The 24,587-nt window shown below is 43.8% G+C and overlaps 1 protein-coding gene across 3 annotated transcripts in view; it reads left to right on the top strand.

Moving 5' to 3' along the window:
* The window catches only part of LOC133489989 (fibroblast growth factor 14-like), a 78,208-nt gene that overhangs the window by 23,826 nt on the left and 29,795 nt on the right, over positions 1–24,587 (top strand). For 2 of the 3 annotated variants that reach the window (XM_061799392.1, XM_061799411.1), the window contains exons 2-3: positions 11,209–11,319; positions 21,087–21,190. In XM_061799392.1, coding sequence (XP_061655376.1) covers positions 11,209–11,319; positions 21,087–21,190 — 215 coding nt within the window. Of the gene's footprint in view, positions 1–6,448; positions 7,233–11,208; positions 11,320–21,086; positions 21,191–24,587 lie in introns of those variants that run through there. The other variant, XM_061799402.1, reaches the window with a different exon arrangement.

The raw sequence follows: 24,587 nt of genomic DNA, 5'->3' as shown, positions 1-24,587 counted from the left end.
TTGCCTCACGGGAAACAGCTCTGGTGGACGTTCCTGATGTCAGCATGCCAATTGCAAGCTCCCTCAGAACTTGTGACATCTGTGGCTTTGTGCTGTGTGATAAAACTGCACATTTCAGAGTGGCCTTTTATTTTGGCCAGCCTATGGCACACCTGCCCAATAATCATGCTGTCTATTCAGCATCTTGATATGCCCACCTGTGAGGTGGGATGGATTATCTTGACAAAGGAGAAAAATTTAGGACATGGTCCTTAACCAATTATTGGTTATAAAAAGTAAAAAAAAAAACATATATATATATATATATATATATATACAACCAGTTCAGGGTGGATCCCGCCTCCTGCCCGATGACAGCTGGGATAGGCTCCAGCACGCCCGCGACCCTAGTGAGGAGAAGCGGCTCAGAAAATGGATGGATGGATGGATATATATATATATATATATGAATATATATATATATATATATATATATATATGAATATATATATATATATATATATATATATATATATATATATATATATATATATATATGTATGTATGTATGTATATATATATATATATATATATACAGGTCCTACCTGGAGGAGAGGAGTTATTTTGTAACCATTGGAAGTGTTCAATCTCATCGAATGGCAATGACCCATGGCGTCCTTCAAGGGTTAGTTCTTGGACCACTCTTGTTCAGCCTGTATATGCTACCCATGGGTCAAATTCTTCAGAACTTTAATTTTGACTATCATAGCTATGCAGATCACACACAGTTATATCTAGCAGTATCTCCAGATGATTACAGTTCAATTGAGGTGTTGTGTCACTGTCTAAAACAGATAAATAACTGGATGATTCAAAATGTTCTTCAATTAAACCACAACAAAACTGAGATAGAAAAGAGGATTGCTGTTAGTAAATACCTGGAGTCACTCACTTTAAAAACGAAAGACCAAGTCAGAAACCTTGGTGTACTGATAGATTATGACCTGACTTTCAACAGTCATATCAAATCAATTACTAAAACTGCCTTCTACCATCTGGACATATCTAGAGTGAAGGCTTGCATATGCCCAGCAGACCAGGAGAAGCTCATCCATGCTTTTATCTCAAGTAGACTTGACTATTGTAATGGTCTTCTAACTGAACTCCCTAAAAAGAGCATTAAACAGCTGCAACTCATTCAGAATGCTGCAGCTTGGGTGCTGACCAGAAAAAAGAGGCCAGAGCATATTACTACAATTCTAAAGTCTTTACACTGGCTCCCTGTCAGCTTTAGAATAGATTTTAAAGTTCTGCTACTGGTCTATAAAGCACTAAATGGTTTAGGTCCTGAATACATGAAAGAAATATTGATGGAATGTAAACCCAGTAGGGCTCTGAGATCGACAGACTCAGGTCAAATAGTGGAGCACAGAGTCCAAAGCAAACATGGTGAAGCTGCATTTAGCTATTATGCTGCACACAAATGGAATAAGTTGCCAACAGAAGTGACGTCAGCCCTAAGTGTGAATTTTTTTCAGTCCAGGTTGAAAATGCTTCTTTTTCTCTTGCTTTGTAGAGCATTTCCACTTTTAAATGATATTTCTTGCGCTGTATGCTGTTTTAATTGTATTTTAATTTTTCTCAGTTTTAATTGTTGATAAGCTGTTTTTTTGTCTTTGTTTTTAAATGTTTTTAATCATGTAAAGCACATTGTGTGCACCTTGTTTCTGAATTGCGCTAAATAATAAAAAATTGTAAAATAATAATAATTTTGCAAAATACATACATTTGCTTTGTTTATAGGAATACAACCCCTGCTATGTTTTTTGATGAACACTTAGACCTAAAACATGTCTTTATTTTAATTTTGGTCATAATGGTGGGACTTGAAGAGCCTAGTATTTTGCTAGATGGCTCTTGATGTCAAATGTTTGGAACCACTGACCCTACGAGGGTGTTAAGGAACGTTATGACTATGCAATTCACACACAGACGTGGATCTAACTTGGTATTTGACCAAACATTTGTGTGAAATGACCGATAAGTCGTATTTTTAATTGCTCAACATGCTCACCTGTGCATGGATTTCAAGATGACGTGACTGTAAATGCTCCTTTAAATTGGTCATGTTCCTGAACACACATTCCCAGGCATTACCAGCCCCTTCATTCAATCTCAAACTGGCTACATAATTTCTTTACACATCGTGGTGATTGGTTCTCTTGTCAACTCCTCACACCTCTTCCAACAAAATTAGTTCTGACTGGATCTAATCTCTGGTAGGCATTTCTGTGTCATTTTTATTTGTTGACGAAAATGTCAATACATTTGGCCATCGGCTTAGTCCTCAGAAATGCATTTTTATGTAGTCATCGTCTCATTTTCGTCATTAAAAAAAGGTAGTTGACTATAATTATGATGAAAATGTTTTGGAAAACAAAATTATTGGTGGCGGCTCCAAGAATGGGCATGCCGCCTTTGACTTATCTGGATAAGACCTGTGCCATACAGCATCTTCAAGGAGGTGTCCCGCAAAACCTTCTTGTGGCATTGTTTGGCATCAGCCCTTGTGCCATCTCTAAACTGAAGGCCACCTTCCATATAACTGCGGATGTCAGAGGCAGGCCACGAAGTGGGCATCCCGAGGAGACGACATCCCAAGATGACCTCCCCCTGTCAGCACTCGGGTACTGTCGGCTGTCTTCTACAGACTTGCAGTGAAGTTTGCAGGACCATCATGTCCTCCTTCACCGCCTTCACTCCACCATTGGTCTCTCTGACACTGCCTTGACCTTGTTCACTTATCTGACTGACAGAACAGAGTTTCTCTCTCTGGTAGGAGCAAAGTCGGCCACCCTCAGTGTCAAATCTCAAAATGTACAGCAAAGTGACTGCTGAAGCAAAATAACACTTTGTGTCATGTAAAAGTAAAACTCAAGCTATTAAGCAAGTTTAAAACCATCTGATCTTTATAGACGTATCGTATGTAAGACAAAAGTGTACCATTCTTAATAATGGACGATAGGGGACGCCATTCTATTTGTGCAGCCTCAGAGGATGATGAAAAGACAAGACGTGCTTTTCGGAGTCAGAATGGAAAATCCAATTGGAGCATTGACGTTTATTATAAATGAATGCTCAGTGTTACGTTGGTGCTAATGTTTGTAGGTTTACTTTAGTGTTCTATGTGTGCGAATATTTTGTGCACGAGACATGTCTGCAGATGAAAGGGGACTCATTGAGCAGAATTTAGTCGTTTGAAGTTGAACTGCGTTGCTATAAGAAGCAGCAGAAGGCATGAATTTTAATGTACGTAAGCTTTGGTTTATTCATTACTATTTCACTCCGTGTGTGATGTGGATGAAGTAAACACATTCACCCTACTACTTGTATATTATAAGCAAAGGTTGATATGTTGCTGTTAGTAAAAGGTAGCTTATGATCAAACATGAAGTAAAATATGATGGGGTTACCTTCTGAAAGTGGAAAAAACAAAATGACGATTGCAGTGAACCTTTGATTGAATGACATGAGGCAAAGCAGCACATATCAGTGAGACATTTCTAGACAAAATGGAAAAGCTGTTTGCTGTACAGCTGCCAAAGCCTGATGCCAGGCCACCGCGCTGAGATGTACTCTGGCGCTCTCAAGTGGCCTGAAAAGTAATTGTGTTTGTGTTGCTTGCTGTCCATGGTGCTGAAGCGTTTTAACTTCCACACACACACACACACACACACACACACACACACACATATATATATATATATATACAGGGTGAAAAGTAACTCCATATTTTTAAGTACTTGTAATTTATTTCTCAACTATAATTCTTACAAGAAATGGAAAAAAGTGTATTGCATGGAAAAAAATCACTTTAACATCTCCCCAAATCCCTATCCCGCAGGATAATCTCCCTGGATAATCTTTCACAGAAATCCAATAATTAGGCCTTTGCTTATTTTGATGCGATGTGGGGAATCAAGCTCAATTTCGGCCTGATTATTGGTAGTCAATATGTAAGTCGTTGTTGATCTATTGTATACAGTGCCCTGAAAACATATTTGCCCCCTTCTCAAATTCTTTTTTTCTTTTTGTTTTGTTTTGTAGATTCCCCACCTTATTGTTTAAAATCATCAAGCAAATGTAAATATCCGACAAAGATAACCCAAGTAAACATAAGATTCTGTTTTTAAATGGTGATTATATTTATTAAGGAAAAAAAACCCATATATAACTACCTGGCCCTCTGTGAAAAGGTAATTGCCACCTAAACCTGTTAAGTGGTTGGGCCATCCTCAGCAGCAACAACTGAAATCAAGCGTTTTCCATCACTGGCAATGAGTCTTTCTCATCTCTATGGAGATATTTTGACCCACTCTTCCTTGCAGAATTGTTTTAGTTCATCAACATCAGAGGGTTTTCGATCATGAATGGCCTATTTAAGGTCATGCCGGAGCATTTCAATCGTCCGGACTATGACTAGGCCACTCCAAAATCTTTTTTTTTTTTTTTTTTTTTAAGTCATTCGCAAGATGACTTGTTGGTGTTTTTTGGATTGTTGTCCTGATGCAGAACACAAGTGCACTTCAGCTTGAGGTCGCAAATTGATGGCTGGACATTCTCCTTCAGGACTATTTGGTAAAGAGCAGAATTTATGGGTCAACCAATTATAGCAAATTGTGCAGGTCCTGAGGGAGAAAAGCAGCCCGAGACCATCACACCACCGCCACCATGTTTGACTGTTGGTATGATGTTCTTTTTCTGAAATGTTGTTACATTTATGTCCGATGTAACAAGATACACATGTTCCAAAACGTTTAACTTAGGTCTTGTCACAACATTCTCCCAAATGTTGTGGGAATCTTTTTTTTGTTTGTTTTTTGTTTTTTTGCAAAGTTAAGAAGAGCCTTTATGTTCTTTTTGGTCAGCAGGGGTTTTTGCCTTGGAGCTCTCCCATGGATGTCATTTTTGCCCAGTTTATTCCTTATTGTTGAGTCATGAAGACAGACCTTAACTGAGCCAAGGGAGGCCTGCAGTTCTTTAGATGTTGTCCTGGGTTCTTTTGTGACCTCCTGGATGTAATTTTCTACTCCTGGTAAGGTTCACCAGTGTCCCATGTTTTCTCCATGTTTTCTTGTGTTTAATGGCTCTCACCGTGGTTTCCCGGAGTCCTAAAGCTTTAGCAATGTCTTTGTAACGCTCTCCAGACTGATAGTTGTCGCTTACTTTATTCCTCATCTGTTCTTGAATTTATTTGTACTGTGGTATTTTGTTGGAGCTATTTGCGATCTTTTTGCCGACTTCATTTTTATCAGACAAGTTCTCTTGGAGTGATTTCTTGATTGAACAGGACTGGAGGTAATCAGGCTTGAGTGTGGTCAGTGAAAATTAACTCAGCATTCCCAAAAAAGTGATGCACAATAGCCAGGTAGCTTTGAATTTCACCCGATGAGTAAAATTACCATTTAAAAAATGCATTTTATGTTTACTCGGGTTGTCTCTGTCTGATATTTACATTTGTTTGATGATCTTAAACATTAAAGTGGGGAAACTATAAATAATAATAATAATAAGAAGAAGAAGAATTTGAAAAGGGGGCAGATACCTTTTCGCAATACTGTAAGACAATAAAATCACAGCTTTTTTTTGGCATTGCAGTAGAACTAGGAATATGGAGAAAGCGCTCCCAAAACTAACTGTGTTATGAAGGCATTTTTATTCAACTTGTTTTTAAAAAAATTGGTTGTTTTCTGGTGACTTGGCCCACAATGACGAGCTGTTTTCATGCTGGCTGGGCGCGTGGCTTCAGCAACACTGAGACGTCCAAGCAGCCACAGGACAATCGTATGGCATCCGTTTCCTTGCTTTCAAAATAAAACTTTTGACAGCGTCAACGAAGCATGATGTACATCCATCCATTTTCTGAGCCGCTTCTCCTCACAAGGGTCGCGGGAGTGCCGGAGCCTATCCCAGCTATCATCGGGCAGGAGGCGGGGTACACCCTCAACTGGGTGCCAGCCAATCGCAGGGCAGGAAGCATGATGTGTTCATAGTCAATCCGTGTTGCTGTTGCGTGAAATTCATCCAACCATTTTCTATCCTATTTATCCTAACTAGGGTTGGGAGTGGGCTGGAACCCATCAGATTTGGGGTGAGAGATGGGGATGCTCGCCAGCCAATCACAGAGTACAAAAAGAAAACCATTCACAACTGAAGACAATTTAGAGTCTTTGATTGACCCAAGAAGGATGTTTTTGGAATCTGGGAGGAAGCAGAAAACCAGAACGGTGATAACATGCCAACTCCACACAGGAAGGTCAGAGCCTGGATTCAAACCTCCAACCTCAAAACTGTGAGGCGGATGTGCTAACCAGTCGTCCACCGTGCCGCCGGCCACTCGCCCGCGTTGTGTAAACTATAACACTAATTGAAACAAACAGTAATGAATGATTTGAGTTTATAGTGAAAGGTGCCGAAGGCTGGTCGAGGAAAAGGGAACATTTGTAATGGAAGAACCCCGTGTGCGTTTCAGTGGTGGCGTTGGATCAGCCACTTGCTGAGCGGATATGTGTTTAACTTTGAAAGTCCCAGCGCCCCATTTCCGGCGAGGCTGTGTGTGCCTCCCGTTTGTTTGACACACCTGGAGCGGCTCGCGGCTGCACGCGCGCCTCGCGCCCCTCGCAGCGCAACACGAACGGACGTTTTGCATCGAAGGTGGTCTCCCGATTGTGTCCTTCAGAGGGTCGCGTTGGCCTCGGACGTCGGCCATGGCGAGGAGCACCGGCAAAGCGCCTCGATGAAGCGCAGGTGCCATTCATAGAGCGCTGCTGACAGGCGGGGCGGCGGGACGTGACGGACAGGTAAACCACCGCTGTGCGTTTGAAGCCAATGGCCCGTGGCCGTGACGCGCAGCGGCGTGAATAGCTTGGACTCTGGAGTGATGGAGCCGTCGGAGCTGTGAGTGTGGGGTGCGGTATCGTCTGCGATCCAAGGCGAGTGACGAGACCGGAGACGCGGGCGGAGACGGGTCTGCTTTTGTGTCGGCTGTCTCGGCGGGGACATGGCAGCGGCCATCGCCAGCGGTTTGATCCGCCAGAAGCGGCAGGCGAGGGAGCAACACGCCCACCGACCGACCACTCACCGGCGACGGAAGAGCCCCGGCAAGAAGCAGGGGCTGTGCAACGGGAACCTGGTCGACATCTTCTCCAAAGTCCGGATATTTGGCTTGAAGAAGAGGAGGCTACGGAGACAAGGTGTGCGTGGACACACATATATGCACACAAACACGTACCGATCGGCAGACAGACGCGCGCAAATGTACGTTTACGCGCTTCGACTGCCATAAATGTTGACATTTGGACACAAAAGGGCGCACACCCTAGTTTTTGCATGAAGCCAGACTGACAGATTCGGCCCTTGCCTCCCTGTGATGTGTACACAAACGCGCGCACACGCACTGTCATGTCATGTAGCGCCCTATGGTTCACTCGTTTCCGAATACATCCATTATTGAAGCCACAGATTGCTCTGTCTAGGCGCTCTCTTTCAGTGTCTGACTCATTTCGTGCATGTGCAGATCCAAACTGACCTGTTTTATTTGGAAATGAACCTATTTGTATTCTTTGTTTTTTTAATTTTTTTTAAATCATTTATTTAGTTATTTTTGTCTGGGTTGTGTTTGGTTTTGTTTGTTTACGCAGAGGTCAAAGACTGTAGACAGAGCCGTATGCTCATGTTCATTCGCACAGGTGTTCAGTGTGTGGTCGTACTATAGTCAGTTGATTGTGCGGGAAGTCAGCCTGGCTCATGGGCAGGCGAGCAGGGTAGATTTCGAGAGGGTGGGGAAGTGAGGTGTCATGTTAATGGGACCGCTTTGGACTCAATTAATGGCATCTTATATGGCACCGGTTTTCTCTCAGCTCTTCAAGTCCTCCGTCACAGCTTCAGATTTGTTCGTGCAATTAACATTGGAAATCACTCAATGATTTCACATGGATTTAATTCAACCCTCATCCTAAGATCTTTACATCACTATACCTCCCGCATCCATCACTGTATCCACCACCATTTTGTATAATGCTTTGCCTCAGATCTCTTCATATAGCTCCCTCCAGCCAAACCCCCCAACACACACATACAGGCAAAGCTCGGCAATGTTTGTGTGCATCTTGCCAATGTCCCCCGCTATCTTCGAGGGGTTTTCTGAAGGATACATTCAAACAGATATGAACTCACAATTGGCTTCTTATTAGAAGTGGGAGTCTACCGCTGTCAAATTTGTCTTTCATTTTAATTTTAATTTGGTCTTCAAATTAGATCACTTCACTAACAGTAATAGCCAGGAGTTCTTAGACGTAGTCCCCTTTGTTTACTTGGAGCATGCAAAATAAAGGAAAAAAAAATTGAACATTGATATTGCTATATTATTTAGCGTAGGCCAGCTCGTTCATATCTACTTGTTTAAATGTCATCCCTGTGATGGACAGGCTCTCTGCGCACTATTCCCGTGACTTGAAATCAATACATAATAACAGGCAGTTATGGAAAATCGATGGCAGACAGAAGTGGTCACCACCGCGTTGTGTTATTGTAAAGTGTGCGAGACTTGGAGTCAAACATGGTGTCTACGGTTCTCATTTGACAGCCACAGAGTGCGTCACTGTTGTCATACTGGAGGTGATGTTTCCTACTCCTCTTTGTTTAAGCAAGGCATCTATGGTTGGAATGACGCTGAAGTGGTTTTATTATCATGTGTCACACCCAAAATGTAGTATGTGTGTGTGTGATAGTGTGTGTGTGTGTTTCTGAGAGAGAGAGAGAGAGAGAGAGAGAGAGAGAGAGCGAGAGAGATTGTGTGTGTGTGGCTGTCCGTCTGTAAAACCCTAGATCGCTCAAATGCACAATGACAGTGTGACGTGTCAAAGTATCACGAGAGCTCAACGGATTGGCGCACCACATTGTGTGGGTGCGCGCGCGTGTGTGTGTGTGTGTGTGTGTGTGTGTGTGGATGGGGGAATACCCTCTACTGGAACACTGTAGAATCACGAGACTGTTGTCATGGAAACGTGAAGATGGGAATTTCCCTAGTAACAGACAAGGTTTGGGGATTCTGGGAAGAGCAGGGAATATCACCTTGGAGACTGTGGAAAGAACATCAGCGTGAAGGCTTGTTTAAAGGGATAAGTGGACGTTGGACAGTTAAAGAGACAAATGATTATTAGGTGCCGTTCCCCTGTGGATCTATTGTACAGCAATTATCACCAATCCATCAGCAAACTATAATTGTGATAAACTGAGTTTATTAATAGCCCGATTACCTCTAACCTCTTCGTCTTAAATGATTACCCAAGTCTGGACGGTGACCTGAAGCCTCACTATCTCAGATGTGACCATGTTCAATGAAACAAAGCGTGACCTTGACAGTGTGCAAGGCTACATGTTGTCCTCCAATTTGAAATCAATTTAAATTAGATCATCTTAACTTTCCCATTTTTTCCCCCTTTCTTCTTTTTTGTTGTGTGCTGTGCCGTAGTCTTTTGTTTTTATTACAGGATTACAGAAAAATCTACTCACTCACACTTTAAAAGAAAAAAAAAAAAAAAAAGATACTGGATCATTTTGTGTCCCCTATATGGTTTGAATGTCCACTTTAATTTGTGACTCCATGGCGTGCTGATATTGTGTCACAACACAAGAGCATTTTGTTGAAAAGCTTCACACCTCGTCTTCCCTCCTCCATGCCACAAAATGGAGCTGTCATAAAGATGGAACCCCTCCTGCCACCTCTCCCTAACTAACTGGGTCAAGCTCGGTTTTGTCTCTGTGCATCACCTTGACTCTACCTTTACGCTCTGCTTCTCTGGTACACTCTCAAAGGGGATTCCCAGCATGCTTTGGAACAGTGGGTGTGGTCATATGCGTTTATCAATATCCATTTTTAGTCTGTGATTTATAACATTGCCTCCCTCTGACCCCACAACCTTATCAAAGTTTTCCAAGTGGAACAATGGCCAGTAAGGTATGGATTAGTATGAGAATCCTATGATGGATTTGATGTGCTTGACTGGTCCTCCCTGCAGGAAGTCCCCCGGGGTGGGGTGCTGAGCGCTGTGACTATGCTCAGGCTAAATCGCAACTGTTCCTTTAAGACATAGTTGAAACTGTACAAAAAGGTGTCATGTTTACAACAATTCTTTCATTGCTGAACATAATAATAGCACAGTGCAGCTCCACAGTCTCATGAGCTCTAATAATGTATCAAAATGTCCACCTAATGCTAAGAGGTGAAATATTTGCTTCTCTCATTTAGATACACTATATTGCCAAAAGTATTTACTCAGCTGCCTCGACTCACATGTCAATTTAAGTGACATCTCTTTCTTAATCCTTAGGGTTTATGATGACATAGGTCCATCCTATGCAGCAACACTGGAAAAATTACCTTCTCAAAACAAAATTACCTTCTCCAAACAAGTAAAAAAAAAATCTAAAATAAGTGAAAAAAAATCTGCCAATGGTACTTGTATGAATTACTTTGATAAGATTCTTAAAGATTCTTTTTGTCTTGCTGACAATTTAGAAAAAAAGTCAAAACTGTCTTAAAATAAGTACTGTAAAAGGTTGACTAGAAATAAGATATATTAAATAGGTAAGAGTTTGTGTTTTTGCCATGTATAACAGCTTTAAGTCCTCTGGGAAGGTTTTCCACAAGGTTTAGAGGGGTGTAGAAATATTTGATCATTCCTCCAGAAGTGCATTTGAGAGTCGAACACCGATGTTGGATGAGAAGGTCTGGTTCTTAGCTTTCACTCTATTGGGTTGAGGTCAGGACGCTGTGCAGGCCAGTCAAGATTATCCACACCAAACTCTCTCATCCATGTCTTAATGGACCTTGCTTTGTTTGTGCACTGCTGTAAAGTCATGTTGGAAAAGGAAGGGACCATCCCCAAATTGTTCCCACAAAGTGGGGAGCAAGAAATTGTCCAAAATATTGACCCCTTAGTTCCAATGAAAGGTACTCTGATTGCTTGACTATACCAAGAGATTTTGGTCGCTGTACAATAACACACTGTAATAAACACAACATAACAAAAAGCTTTGGATAAAGCTCTTCTATTGGAGCTCACTCACTAAATAGACTTGCATGAGCAGGTGTATTTATCTCCAGTATTTACACTCTCCTCTCCACATACTTTTTTCCCCAACCGGCCTTCTCCTTGTTTCCTCTAGAACCGCAGCTGAAGGGCATAGTGACCAGATTGTTCTGCAGGCATGGCTTCTATCTCCAGATGGGGCAGGATGGAAGTCTGGATGGGACCAAAGATGACAGCACCAACTCCTGTAAGTTAAAAAACAAAAAAAACACACATGCACATCCACTGTCGTGACCAGTGGCTGTTAAATGAGATATGGGGTTCTTTATGGTCTATACTTCACTAACAAGTTCATTTTATGAATGTTTGCTCAAGAAAATGAAACCAGCAGTCATTTTCAATAATATCAATCCATTTTGGACCAATTGGTAAATAATGAATTGCTTTTGGAATGCCCATTTTTCATTGCCAAAATCAACACGCCCCAATGTCTTGGTGTGCCCGTCAGTGGCAAAAGTGGAGACTACAGTATATTCATTGCATAGCTGGTGTGGAAGAAGCAATGTACTATACAATAACGTGGTAGTATTTAGTCATATTTTATATATTGTCGCTGTCAGGTGGAATCCCACCACCTCCAAAATAAGTTTTTAGGGGAAAGAAATGACTGGAAACACTTCGAGGAAATTCTGGTCCACCATCCAGCGCCTCGGGGGGGGGAAGCAGTGCACCATCAACACTGTGTATAGTGGGGATGGGGCGCTGCTGACCACGACTCTGGACGTTGTGAGTTGGTGGGGAGAATACTACGAAGACCTCCTCAATTCCACCGACACGCCTTCCCATGAGGAAGCAGATTCTGGGGTATCTGAGGCGGGCTCTCCTATCTCTGGGGTTGAGGTCACCGAGGTGGTTAAAAAGCTCCTCAGGTGGCAAGGCCCCAGGAGTGGATGAGATTCGCCCGGAGTTCCTAAAGGCTCTGGATGTTATGGGGATGTCCTCGTTGACACGCCTGCAACATCGCATGGACATCAGGGACAGCGCCGCTGGATTGGCAGTCTGGGGCGGTGGTCCCCCTTTTTAAGAAAGGGGACCGGAGGGTGTGTTCCAACTAAAGGGGGATCACACTCCTCAGCCTCCCTGGTAAGGTCTATTCAGGGGTGCTAGAGAGGAGAGTGCGTCGGGAAGTCGAATCTCAGATACAGGAGGTGCAGTGTGGTTTTCGTCCTGGCTGTGGAACAGTCAACCAGCTCTACACCCTCGGCAGGGTCCTCGAGGGTGCATGGGAGGTCACCCAACCTGTCTACATGTGTTTAGTGGACTTGGGGAGTCCTGTGAGAGGTGCTTCGGGAGTATGGGGTACCGAACACCTGATACGGGCTGTTCGGTCCCTGCACGACCGGAGTCAGAGTTTGGTCCGCATATCCGGCAGTAAGTCGGACTCCTTTCCGGTGAGGGTTGGACTCCGCCAAGGCTGCCCTTTGTCACCGATTCTGTTCATAACTTTTATGGACAGAATTTCTTGGCGTAGCCGAGGCGTTGAGGGGTCCGGTTTGGTGGCCTCAGTATTGCATCTCTGCTTTTTGCAGATGATGTGGTTCTGTTGGCTTCATCAAGCTGTGATCTCCAACTCTCACTGGAGCGGTTCGCAGCCGAGTGTGAACCGGCTGGGATGAGAATCACCACCTCCAAATCTGAGACCATGGTCTTCAGTCGGAAAAGGGTGGCGTGCCCTCTCCAGGTCGGGAATGAGATCCTGCCCTAAGTGGAGGAGTTCAAGTACCTTGGGTCTTGTTCACAAGTGAGGGAAGAATGGTACGAGAGATCGACTTTGTATCGGTCTGTTGTGGTGAAGAAGGAGCTAAGCCGAAAGGCGAAGCTCTCAATTTACCGGTCCATCTACGTTCCTACCCTCACCGATGGTCACGAGCTGCTGTAGAAAATTAATGGATGGATGGACGGCCACAGGGACAGTCTATACCGCTTAATGTAAGCATACAAAAGTTTAACGTTGCTTAATATCCCAAAGCTGTCACCAATCATCACCAAAATGTATGTGGACATCTCTACTTATGGCACCTTTAACCTCTGACAATATTACAATGATATTTTTGATTTTATGGACGTTACGCATTTTCCTCTCCATATGTGCTCACGATAGAGAAAAAGCATGACGTCGCTTAATGTCAGAAAGCTATCATCAATCATCAGCAAGTATTTATCTGGACATCTCTACTTATGACCCGTTCCACCTCTGAAAATATCAGAATGATAGCCCAAATATGGATTTTATGGATGTTAAGCATGTTCCTCATCAGGCTTTTTCTCTAGTGAGCGTGTAATGGAGAGGAAAAGGCTTATCGTCCATGAAATAAGAAATATGGGGCTGATCGTTCTATTTTCATAGGCTGAAGGTGCCATGAATAGAGATGTCCACGTGACATGTGAAAACCAGCGCACATTTTTCTCGGTTATAATTGGTTATGATGAAATTGTTATAATTTACTGCAACATCGGTGCTAATCTTATTAGCATGTCTAGTTTTTCTTATCACCGTATGCCAGCACTTAGGTTAGCGGACATGCGTTGTTTCATTATTTGTTTTACGTGGCAGTTTTACAGTAAACTACAGCAGGGAGTGACAAACAAACAACTTGAAGCGACAACATTTTGCCTCTTATTTGGAGAATAGGAGTATAAGGAGTAATAAGGTTTACAAGGTTTACTAATTAATTAAATATTAATTGTGTTAAGCGTGCTAATTGTTTTATGCGAGATGTTGCCTTGGTGAGAGCGCAAGCAAAATTTTGGTATCCCACTGTGCAAAGTCGCCGCGACTGATCAGTCTTGGCAGTTGCGGCGACTTGGCAATTGGAAATTTATAGTAGTTTCAATATAACACCACTAAAAATAAAAAATTAAAGTAACATTAGCTATAATATGAAGAGCTCTGCTCAATAGGTGGAAGGAGGGAAAACATTATATTGATAGAATCTGCACTGTTTAAATATACAAATAAACTATATAAGAAGTAATAAATCAAATGTATCTAATAGCATACAGGGTCACTGCCAGCCAAACAGCTGGTAGTTATGCGCTTCTGTGAGTATTTTTCTATGTAAACATAAAAATAATGTAAACAATAAAATAGCATGAAACAACATTTCTAATGCAAACTTTTTATTTTTGTGAATAAAAAAACAAAGCACTACACACACATTTTAATATGTAAAGGCAGAATAATATAATTTAAAACATTCAGGGCTCTCAGTCACGTGGTGTAGTCCCAGTGATTCTCAACAACTGGTGGGTTGGAACCCAAAAGTAAAAGAAAGTACATGTATTCTTATTTAGATTTTTCTGCTACAGGTGAGGAGCGAACCAAGTTCCCACATGGAACATATTAGGTACAGGAAGCTTAACTACCTCATGCTAGAAGTTAGGAAAAATAAAGAAAATGTTTTGTTTAAAAATAGCCATTGACAACATGTGTAGACCAAAGCAAAGCAAATTTATTTGTATAGCGAATTTCATAAAGTAACTCAGCGTGCTTTACATGATTAAAATAATAAAAAAATAAAGAGGAAAATATATGTTTGAATTAGTTTGATGTAGCCTACTGCCAAAAGTTTCCCAACAAAAATCGGTCAAGCGTTGTCACGGAGACGATGCAGTGAAGTAGCGGATAGGTCTTTGGGATACCTCCTCAGTCTTGTTGGTCTCCAAAGGGTCTGGGGGATGTCCCAGAGACCTTGCAGAGACATCTCCCCTGTCATGGACTGAATTAATTTCCGCAATGTCTCCAAGACCTTTTGGCGACTTGAAAAAGTCGCTAAAAGGTCCCAATGAAATTGAACATGTTGGATTTCAGCACAACTCCTTGGTGACACGGCTAGTCTCCAGGAGACGTCACGGAGACGTCTCTGCAACCAGGTCGCCATTAGGCCGCCAACTAGTCTCGAGGCCAGTGATATGGGATCTTATAGGGGTCTTATAAGCGCAAAGTTCAAACGCCAGCATCTGTGATGGTATGGGTGTGTGTGAGATCCTATGGCATGGGTAACTTACACGTGTGGAGCCACCATTAATGCTGAAAGGTACTTATGGGTTTTGGAGCAACATATGCTGCCATCCAAGCAATGTCTTTTTCAGGGACGTCCCTGCTTGTTTCAGCAAGACAATCCCAAGCAACATTCATACAACAGACTTGCTTCGCAGTAAAAGAGTACTAGACTGGGCTGCCAGCAGTCCAAACCTGTCTCCCATTGAAAATGTGTGGCATATTATGAAGGACAAAATACGCCAAGAGATTTCTACATCAAGCAAGAACGGGAAAAATTCTACCTAGAAAGCTTGAACAATTAGTGACCTCAGTTCCCAAAGGCTTATTGAGTGTTATTAAAAGGAAAGGTGATGTAACACAGTGATAAACATGCCCCTGTCCCAGCTCTTTGGGAATGTCTTGGAGGCATCAAATGCAAAACGAGCCAATATTTGCAGAAAAGAAACACCAATATAGTTTATCGGTTTGCACATTAAATACACTGTATCTTGTCTTTGTAGTGTATTCAATTGAATACAGGCTGAAAAGGATTTTCAAATCATTGTATTCTGTTTATTTCCATTTTACACAATATCCCAACTTCATTTGAATTGGGGTTTGCAGTATGAACATGCCACCATGATGGCCGGTGTCTGCCATGACAGTCAGCAGTGGACATCAAACTCTGCTTGTCACACAGTGCCACTTTGCGCACTACTGTCGTCCAAAGGAATTCTTTTTTTAAACATCTTAGAGGCATTTGTGATGACATCAATGCAACATTGATCTGAAGAAACCCGTTTATACTGTATATGCATACATTAATCTGCAAGCACTTGTTGCTCTGTCGGCAGGCAGAGAAAGCTATGATGCTTCCTATACCATTTATAGGAATGCCATTGTGTCAAGCACTAGACGGTGCGAAGGCCTGCTAAAAATTGCTGTTTCTCATTATTCGTCTGACAATGATTCTGCTGTTTTGGGACCCTCGACATGCTCAGAAAACATATATTTTTGAAAGCATGTGTACCGTAGTGATTATGTATATATATTTTAGGTTTCCCTAAACCCAACACGACAACCTAAAACTATCTCAGTTACGACCCCTGGAAAGTTGAAAAGTTTCACAAATTGACATGAAATAGGGCTGTACGATACTTTGTTTGTGCATTGTCATCGCGATGTACGTGTGTGCAGTAGTCACATCGCAAGAAGGTCTGCTGCGATGTTGGTGTACTGTAATATACAGTGAATCAACTGTAATATTAAGTGACCAGCAGAGGGACCTATTTGGACATGCTAATAAAATTAGCACCCATGTTACAGTAAATTATAATGCTTCAAACAACCCACATAGCAGCCCAGAGTGTTGTATACTTATCTCCTTACAAGATAACTATGAAAGAGGACATGGAAAACAATGTACACCTGCTGCATTTCCTATTTCAGTCTTCAGAATGAAACAACTGTCTGCAGGGATGCAGCAGCTGTGTGAGTGTGTGAGGTGTGTTCAGGGACACTACATAAATGGGTGTTAATGTTCTTTTGTAATATAGTAGATAATTGTAAAAATGGATTACTAGGAAAATTATTATTTGTATCAGAATGCTTTAGTTAAAACACTATGATAACACTGTGATAATATGGCATTTGATTTTGTAATGTATGAGTAGATTCAATATTTTGTTAATATAGTCAGCCATAGCTGTGAGGAATGCAGTTATTAATGTCCTTCCATCATCGTTGCTGTCACACTGTGTTACGTGTTTTTGTTTGCACATTAAGGACAAAAAATCAGTTTTTGTTTTAATTCCTCATTTTAACAAAAACACCATTCAGGCAAAACATTTTTCCTCATGTTTTTTGTGATTGTAGGCTGCAGCAGGCTACTTGTGAGGACTGAATGGGTGGCAACAATGGGGAAATTAAATGCCAGTATTTTGGGGGTAATAGCCCATTGACAACATTTAAAAAAAAAAAAAAAAGAACTATGAACTATTTCGTTTTTGGACCAGTGAACTCAGTTCAAAATTTTGAATTATGAACTATGAACTGAACCAGATCATTTTTAGAACGATGAACTGAACTTTGAATTAGTTCGCATAGAAAGTGAACTTTCCCAACACTGATCCTATATTATTTCACATCGCAATATATATCGCAGGTTAAAAAAAAAAATCGCAATGTCATTTTTTTTTCAAATATCGTGCAACCCTAACATGAAATTAGGTGCACACATATAACAGGAGATAACAGGACACACGTAAAAATATTGAGAACCCATGCACAAAATTAAACTGGAAGTTTGCCATTTTGATTTGAAGCTGCCATTTGGGCGATTTCCAGGGCTCGTACCTTGACTAACTCATAGGGAATTTGTCCAAATGAGCTCCAATCAGAAGCAGATATCCTAGACAGATGGGTGACACTAAATTGTCAAGCTTTTTTTTTTTTTTTTTTGCCTACGCCATCTAATGTGGGTGTAGTGTGGCGTCAAAGTTTGATGGTCATTTTGAGGATTCGCCATGAAAAGGGGGTGCGAGGTCACGTTCATCACTTCTTGCAGCTTCAAATTTTCTCTTCTAATCAGCTGGAAGCATTTCTGCTACGGATAATCATCTTTGCACATTTCATACTTTTCCTCTGCTCAATGCTTAATGATGTGTGTGTTGGTTTGAGAGAGATTCAAAAAGCACTTGGAAACAGTCTTGATTAATGAGGGCTCCGCTTTCCCTTGTGTAATCAAACCTTGATTGGAGGGAAGACGCACTGCAAAAAAAAAAAAAAAAGTAATATCTGCTATCAAGCCTCTCATCATAGGTTGTTATTGTGATGCACACATATCCTTTGCAGCATAACAGAGAGCCGCTTCCATGAAGATAAGCATTAAGACTCATAGCAAGTGAACATGGAAGAAAATGGAGTTCCCTTGTAGCTCCAGCAGCTTCCACTCTTCTGGGAAGACCTTTGGCAAGATTTTAGAGGGTACTCATCGAGAAACATATTTGCAAAGTCACCGATGCTGGCCGTTTTACTTTTAAGGCTGTTTGATGAGGTTGAGATCAGGGCTTTCAACTTCTTCAACACCAAACTCATCAAGTAAGCCTTTATCCCTCCATCCATTTTCTACTGCTTATCCGAGATTGGGTCGCGGGGGAAGTAGCTTTAGCAGGGACGCCCAGATTTCGCTCTCCCCAGGCACTTCATCCATCTCTTATGGGGGGATCCCAAGGCGTTCCCAGGCCAGCCGAAGGATGTAGTCTCTCCAGCGTGTCCTGGGTCGTCCCCGGGGTCTCCTCCCGGTGGGACATGCCCGGAACACCTCACCAGGGAGGCGCCCGGGTGGCATCCGAATCAGATGCCCCAGCCACCTCATCTGGCTCCTCTCGATGTGGAGGAGCAGCGGCTCTACTCTGAGATCCGCCCGGATGACCGAGCTTCTCACCCTATCTCTAAGGGAGAGCTCGGACACCCTGCGGAGGAAACTCATTTCGGCCGCTTGTATCCGGGATCTTGTTCTTTCGGTCATGACCCACAGCTTGTGACCATAGGTGAGGGTAGGAACGTAGATCGACCGGTAAAACGAGAGCTTCGCCTTTCGGCTTAGCTCCTTCTTTACCACAACGGATCGATACAAAGTCCGCATCACTGCAGATGCTGCACCGATCCGCCTGTCTATTCTTCCCTCACTCATGAAAAAGACCCCAAGATACTTGAACTCCTCCACTTGGGGCAGGATCTCATCCCTGACTTGGAGAGGGCACGCCACCCTTTTCCGACTGAGGACCATGGTCTCAGATTTGGAGGTGCTGATTCTCATCCCAGCCACTTCACACTCGGCTGCGAACTGCTCCAGTGAGAGTTGGAGGTCACGGCTTGATGAAGCCAACAGAACCATATCATCTGCAAAAAGCAGAGATGCAATGCTGAGGCCACCAAACCGGACCCCCTCTACTCCTCGGCTGCGCCTAGAAATTCTGTCCATAAAAGTTATGAACAGAATCGGTGACAAAGGGCAGCCTTGGCGGAGTCCAACCCTCACCGGAAACGAGTCCGACTTACTATCGGATATGCGGACCAAACTATGACTCCAGTCGTACAGGGACCGAACAGCCCGTATCAGGGGTTCGGTACCCCATACTCACGAAGCACCGCCCACAGGACACCCCGAGGGACACGGTCGAACGCCTTCTCCAAGTTCACTAAACACATGTAGACAGGTTGGGCGAACTCCCATGCACCCTCGAGGACCCTGCCAAGGGTGTAGAGCTGGTCCACTGTTCCACGGCCAGGACAAAAACCACACTGCTCCTCCTGAATCTGAGATTCAACTTCCCGGCGGACCCTCCTCTCCAACACCCCTGAATAGACCTTGCCAGGGAGGCTGAGGAGTGTGATCCCCCTGTAGTTGGAACACACCCTCCGGGAGAATCTCATCCACCCCCAGGGCCTTGGCACCGAGGAACTTTTTAACCACCTCGGTGACCTCAACCCCAGAGATAGGAGAGCCCGCCTCAGAGAACGCAGACTCTGCTCCCTCATGGGAAGGCGTGTCGGTGGAATTGAAGAGGTCTTCGAAGTATTCTCCCCACTGACTCACAACGTCCCGAGTCGAGGTCAGCAGCGCCCCATCCCCACTATAAACAGTGCACACTGCTTCCCCCTCCTGAGACGCCAGATGGTGGACCAGAATTTCCTCGAAGCCGTCCGGAAGTATTTCTGCATGGCCTGACCAAACTCCTCCCATGCCCGAGTTTTTGATTCAGCGACCACCAAAGCTGCATTCCGCTTGGCCAGCCGGTACCCATCAGCTGCCTCAGAAGTCCCACGAGCCAAAAAGGCCCGATAAGACTCCTTCTTCAGCTTGTCGGCATCCCTCACCGTTGCTGTCCACCAACGTGTTCAGGGATTGCCGCCACGACCGGCACCAACCACCTTACGGCCACAGCTCCAGTCGGCCGCCTCAGCAATGGAGGCACGGAACATGGTCCACTCGGACTCGATGTCCCGCGCCTCCCCCGGAAGATGATGGGAGTTGAAACTCCTTCTGACAGGGGATTCCGCCAGACGTTCGCAGCAGACCCTCACAATATGTTTGGGCCTGCCACGTCAGCATCTTCCCCCACCATCGGAGCCAACTCACCACCAGGTGGTGATCAGTTGACAGCTGCGCCCCTCTCTTTACCCGAGTGTCCAAGACATGCGGCCGCAAGTCCGATGACACGACCACAAAGTCGATCATCGTGCCAAGTGCATGTGTGGACACCCTTATGCTTGAACATGGTGTTCGTTATGGACAATCCGTGATGAGCACAGAAGTCCAATAACAAAACACCACTCGGGGTCTCGATTTACCGGTCGATCTACGTTCCTACCCTCACCTACGGTCACGAGCTGTGGGTCGCGACCAAAAAAACAAGATCCCGGATACAAGCGGCCGAAATGAGTGTCCTCCGCAGGGTGTCCGGGCTCTCCCTTAGAGATAGGGTGAAAAGTTTGTTCATCCGGGAGGATCTCAGAGTAGAGCCGCTGCTCCTCCACATCGAGAGGAGCCAGATGAGGTGGCTGGGGCATCTGATTTGGATGCCACCCGGACGCCTCCCTGGTGAGGTGTTCCGGGCATGTCCCACCTGGAGGAGACTCCGGGGACGACCCAGGACATGCTGGAGAGACTACACCCTTCGGCTGGCCTGGGAACGCCTTGGGATCCCCCCGGAAGAGCTGGATGAAGTGGCTGGGGAGAGGGAAGTCTGGACGTCCCTGCTAAAGCTACTGCCCCCGCGACCCGACCTCGGATAAGCGGTAGAAAATGGATGGATGGATGGATGGATGGATGGATGGAGAAGCCCACACAAGATTAATGAACTCATTACAAGACCTATCCATTGACTGTTGTCTTGTGTTATTTGTGTAAACTAACTGTTCAAAACTCCAATGGCACATAAAACCACCATGTCTTACCTTTTTCACAGCTCTGTTCAACTTAATTCCAGTGGGACTTAGAGTGGTGGCCATCCAATCAGTAAAGAGTGGTCTCTACATTGCCATGAACGGAGAGGGTCACCTCTACTCCTCGGTAAGCATGCCTAAATGCACATGCATGCATGCATACATACAGTACATACATAGTAGGGGTGTCACAATCCAATCTTTGAGATTGGAAATCGGTCCTATGTCGGCAAAAAAAAAAAAAAAAAAAAGAGTATTGGATTGGACTGGGCAGCACGGTGGGCGACTGGTTAGAGCGTCAGCCTCACAGTTCTGACATCAGCCTCACAGTTCTGAGGACCGGGGTTCAATCCCCAGCCCCGCCTGTGTGGAGTTTGCATGTTCTCCCCATGCCTGCTTGGGTTTTCTGCGTGCTGGAGCCTATCCCAGCTATCATTGGGCAGGTGGCAGGGTACACCCTGAACTGGTTGCCAGCCAATCGCAGGGCACATACAAACAAACAACCATTCACACCTACGGGCAATTTAGAGTCGTCAATTAACCTACCATGCATGTTTCTGGGATGTGGGAGGAAACCGGAGTGCCCACCCAGGCACGGGGAGAACATGCAAACTCCACACAGGCGGGGTCGGGGATTGAACCCCGGTCCTCAGAACTGTGAGGCAGACGCTCTAACCAGTTTCCCCCACCGTGCCGCTCCTTTTCTAACATTCCATACTACAAAATGAGTTAAGTATGTCATGGTCTGTGTTTTTGGTTTGGGTTGTGGTTAGTTTTGTTTCATGTTTTCCTGTGTTCCATCTTTTTCATGCCTTGTGTGTTCATTTAGTTATTGTGTCCACCTGTTCTCGTCAACCTTCTACCTTGTGTCGACCAATCAGCTCTCTCCAGCCGCTCGTGTCTTGTCCAGGTGTTCCTCGTTGTCTCGTCAATCTGTTTGTATTTAGTTCCCTGGTTTCTTTCAGTTCTTGTCGGTTCATTGTCATTGTCAGGTGTCATAGTCTCTGTCTGTTCCACGTCTTACCAGTCATAGTTTGTTTCCAGTTTTAGGTTTATTCAAGTGTTTCTTTGTAACATTGTTTATCTGTTGTGGAACTTTGTTTAGTTTGATTTATCCATGTTCTTTGTGTGCCCTTTTTTGGAGATTAAATATTATTTTTTGAGGCTCCTGCACCCCTGCCTTGCCTCCCTGCATTCCTGCACTTTGGTCCTCCACGTTTTTGCCTTGCCTTCCTAGCCTTCAAAAACCCTAATCGTGCCAAAGTATGTATGATTATTGCTGATATCGGATCGGACCAATATCGCTATTAGCCAAAACCCAAGGCTGTAATATCATTATCGGATTGAAAGTGAAAAAGTTGAATCGGGACATCCCTAATGCACACATATACACTTGCATAACTCCCTCCCTCCCTACCCATCTATCTACCTACCTACAGTGGTGTCTTGAGGTACGATTGACCAGACTTACGAGTTTTTCCAAGATATGGGCCATCATTTGGACAATTTTTCACTTTGACACGTGAGCGCACACTTGAGATACGAGCCTTGTATGGTGTCAGTGAACTCAAATCAACGCACTTGACAATAAGCAGCAGTTTGGAAAATTGTGAGCAATTCATCAAAACGAGGCTTCAAGCGCTTTAATGCCAAAACCAGTTGAAGTTAACGGTCAAACTAAACATAAAACAAAGATAATTTTGCTGAATGCTGATACAGTTTATAACCTCATACACAACAAAATTTCAAAACACCATGCATCCATTCATTTTCTGTACTGCTTATATTCACTAGGGTCGCGTGCTGGAGCCTATCCCAGCTTTCTTCAGGCGAGAGGTGGGGTACACCCTGAGCTGGTCGCCAGCCAATTGCAGGGCAGGAAAACACCATTGACGTGCTAATGTTAGCATTGATAGTTATGGTTTTAGAAACCTTCAAGCAATGGATATTTGAACACAACAGGTGGAGCAACAGACAGATCATATAGCAGGCATTTGTCCTCTATGAAAAAATGGCTAATATTACAGCATTTTACTGAGTCACTTACAGTTTTAGTACTGGAGAAGAAGAAGCACTGTTGTTCTTTGTGTCTGCATGACTGTTTGGTATTATACTCCCTGCTGGTAGCCAAGGCAGACACATGAGAGGGAGCAGCACAAGGAATTGGATTGCAGCATTAAATCATGATGTACAAACGGTTTAGTTCTTTACATTCTATTTAATTTTTAATCTTCCTATTCATGTCCCTCCACGCCTGTCTCTTGTGCATGGGGCTTCAGCGATTTGGAGCTACTTTGTCTGATCACCTATAATGTTCTCCAGGTTTTCTATCCAGTCCATGTTGCCTCTCTTTCGTCTCCGTCGTCTTTCCTCTAATTGTGTTATTACTCTTCCATCCATCCATCCATTTTCTGAGCCGCTTCTCCTCACTAGGGTCGCGGGCGTGCTGGAGCCTATCCCAGCTGTCATCGGGCAGGAGGCGGGGTACACCCTGAACTGGTTGCCAACCAATCGCAGGGCACAAACAAACAACCATTCGCACTCACAGTCATGCCTACGGGTAATTTAGAGTCTCCAATTAATGCATGTTTTTGGGATGTGGGAGAAAACCCACGCAGGCACGGGGAGAACATGCAAACTCCACACAGGTGGGGCCGGGGATTGAACCCGGGTCCTCAGAACTGTGAGGCTGACGCTCTAACCAGTCGGCCACCGTGCCGCCTTATTACTCTTTGTTTTTATAAAGTACAGTAGTATAGACTAGTGCTACTTATTCGAAAACACAGAAAATGTATTTTTTGGGGGGAGGCTGGAACGGATTAATGCATTTCCATTCATTTCAATCGGCACAGATGATTTGAAACACGCTTTTTTTAGTTAAGATCGTGGTCAGAGAACAAATTAAACTCGTATCTCAAGCCATCACTGAACATATATCTAAAAACTGTAGCACAAATGACAAGTTGACATCTTCGAGAAGAAATGCTTGCGCTGAATATGAATTATTCTGCACCCTCACAGCATCTCTCACTCTCTCTCTCACTCTCTCTCATGGAGGCTTCCTTTAAATATATAACTAAAGTGGAGTCCACCTATGCTTACACACATTTTTGAACCCCGCCCAAGTTCTGTGCAGGCAGTCACACACTGAAATCCGGCCTCTGATTCATGATGTCAGCACTGCTTGACATTTAATTGGTTGCTGCAATTTGGCAGCTTGTCATGTACAGTTGAAGAGATGCTCCTTAAACATCACAAGGACTTGATCTGCCAAGCAGTACAGTTTGATTCAGTTAGTCGTGGTCCACAAATTTCCCCCCAAAATTGAAGGGGATCAATATAACTGATACCCTAACATGCAACCTTTTAGCAGCTTCCTTTAGATTGACGAGCTGTGCCGTCACATAGGCAGCTAAACCTAAATGTACTACTTGATGGAAATGTTCCTTATGTTCCTTCCTTAAATATTATGCTTTTTATTCCACAATTTGGGACACGTCCCAGGTATCTTTATAAAATGGTTC

Source organism: Phyllopteryx taeniolatus, chromosome 1, assembly GCF_024500385.1.
Source record: "Phyllopteryx taeniolatus isolate TA_2022b chromosome 1, UOR_Ptae_1.2, whole genome shotgun sequence".
NCBI lineage: Eukaryota > Metazoa > Chordata > Actinopteri > Syngnathiformes > Syngnathidae > Phyllopteryx > Phyllopteryx taeniolatus.
This window is presented reverse-complemented; position numbering and strand designations above follow the sequence as displayed.